At 39.4% G+C, this 601-nt stretch overlaps 1 protein-coding gene across 1 annotated transcript in view; it reads right to left on the bottom strand.

The window, feature by feature from the left end:
• Window positions 1-601, bottom strand: part of LOC122083225 (protein DETOXIFICATION 46, chloroplastic) — a 10300-nt gene that overhangs the window by 8893 nt on the left and 806 nt on the right. Inside the window, exon 2 of the mRNA XM_042650953.1 lies at window positions 431-525. Within this exon, the coding sequence (XP_042506887.1) occupies window positions 431-525 (95 nt within the window). The remainder of the gene's footprint in view (window positions 1-430; window positions 526-601) is intronic.

The raw sequence follows: 601 nt of genomic DNA, 5'->3' as shown, positions 1-601 counted from the left end.
ATCGAGCGGACAAAATTATATCAGGAGTTAAAACTTCACTGTGCGATGGGGTAAGGTTTAACTGTGACATCTATTCCGAGCTTGTTTATGATGCCAAGTCTTCTGCCCTTCCTGAATCATCAAGAACTTGCAACCTTCAAAGACAGGATTAGATTCGAGAACTTCAATTTCAAATTTGATCACTTAGGAGCCCATAACTTGTCTTGTTACACTTGGCCATCAGAAGTATATCCTCCTCATCTTTTAGGAAACATTTTGTACCCACAAGTCGGCAACTATATTCTCCAGTCTTCTAATTGACTATTCACTCTCATAAATTTTTTAAGTTAATTATTTAGTTCAAACAAGAATTAATGGATGACCGAGACCGATCATGTATTGTAAGAATAACAATAGTAAAATAACCGTCTGACAGCAAAAATAAACTAACCGCTTTAGCAAGGGAAGTGGCGACCATATTAGAAGTAGCTATGGAGAGGAACATGAATGCGTAACTCAGATAATCACAAACCACAGTGCCTGGTCCTGCCCATCCATAACGACAATTTATGGGAACAAGGGGCAAATTCAGTAATTGAATTGAAGGGTGGGGGGGGGGGGG

This window comes from Macadamia integrifolia, chromosome 7 (assembly GCF_013358625.1).
Source record: "Macadamia integrifolia cultivar HAES 741 chromosome 7, SCU_Mint_v3, whole genome shotgun sequence".
In the NCBI taxonomy this organism is placed as follows: Eukaryota; Viridiplantae; Streptophyta; class Magnoliopsida; order Proteales; family Proteaceae; genus Macadamia; species Macadamia integrifolia.
The sequence above is the reverse complement of the archived record's forward strand: the minus strand, read 5'-3'. Positions and strand labels throughout refer to the sequence as shown.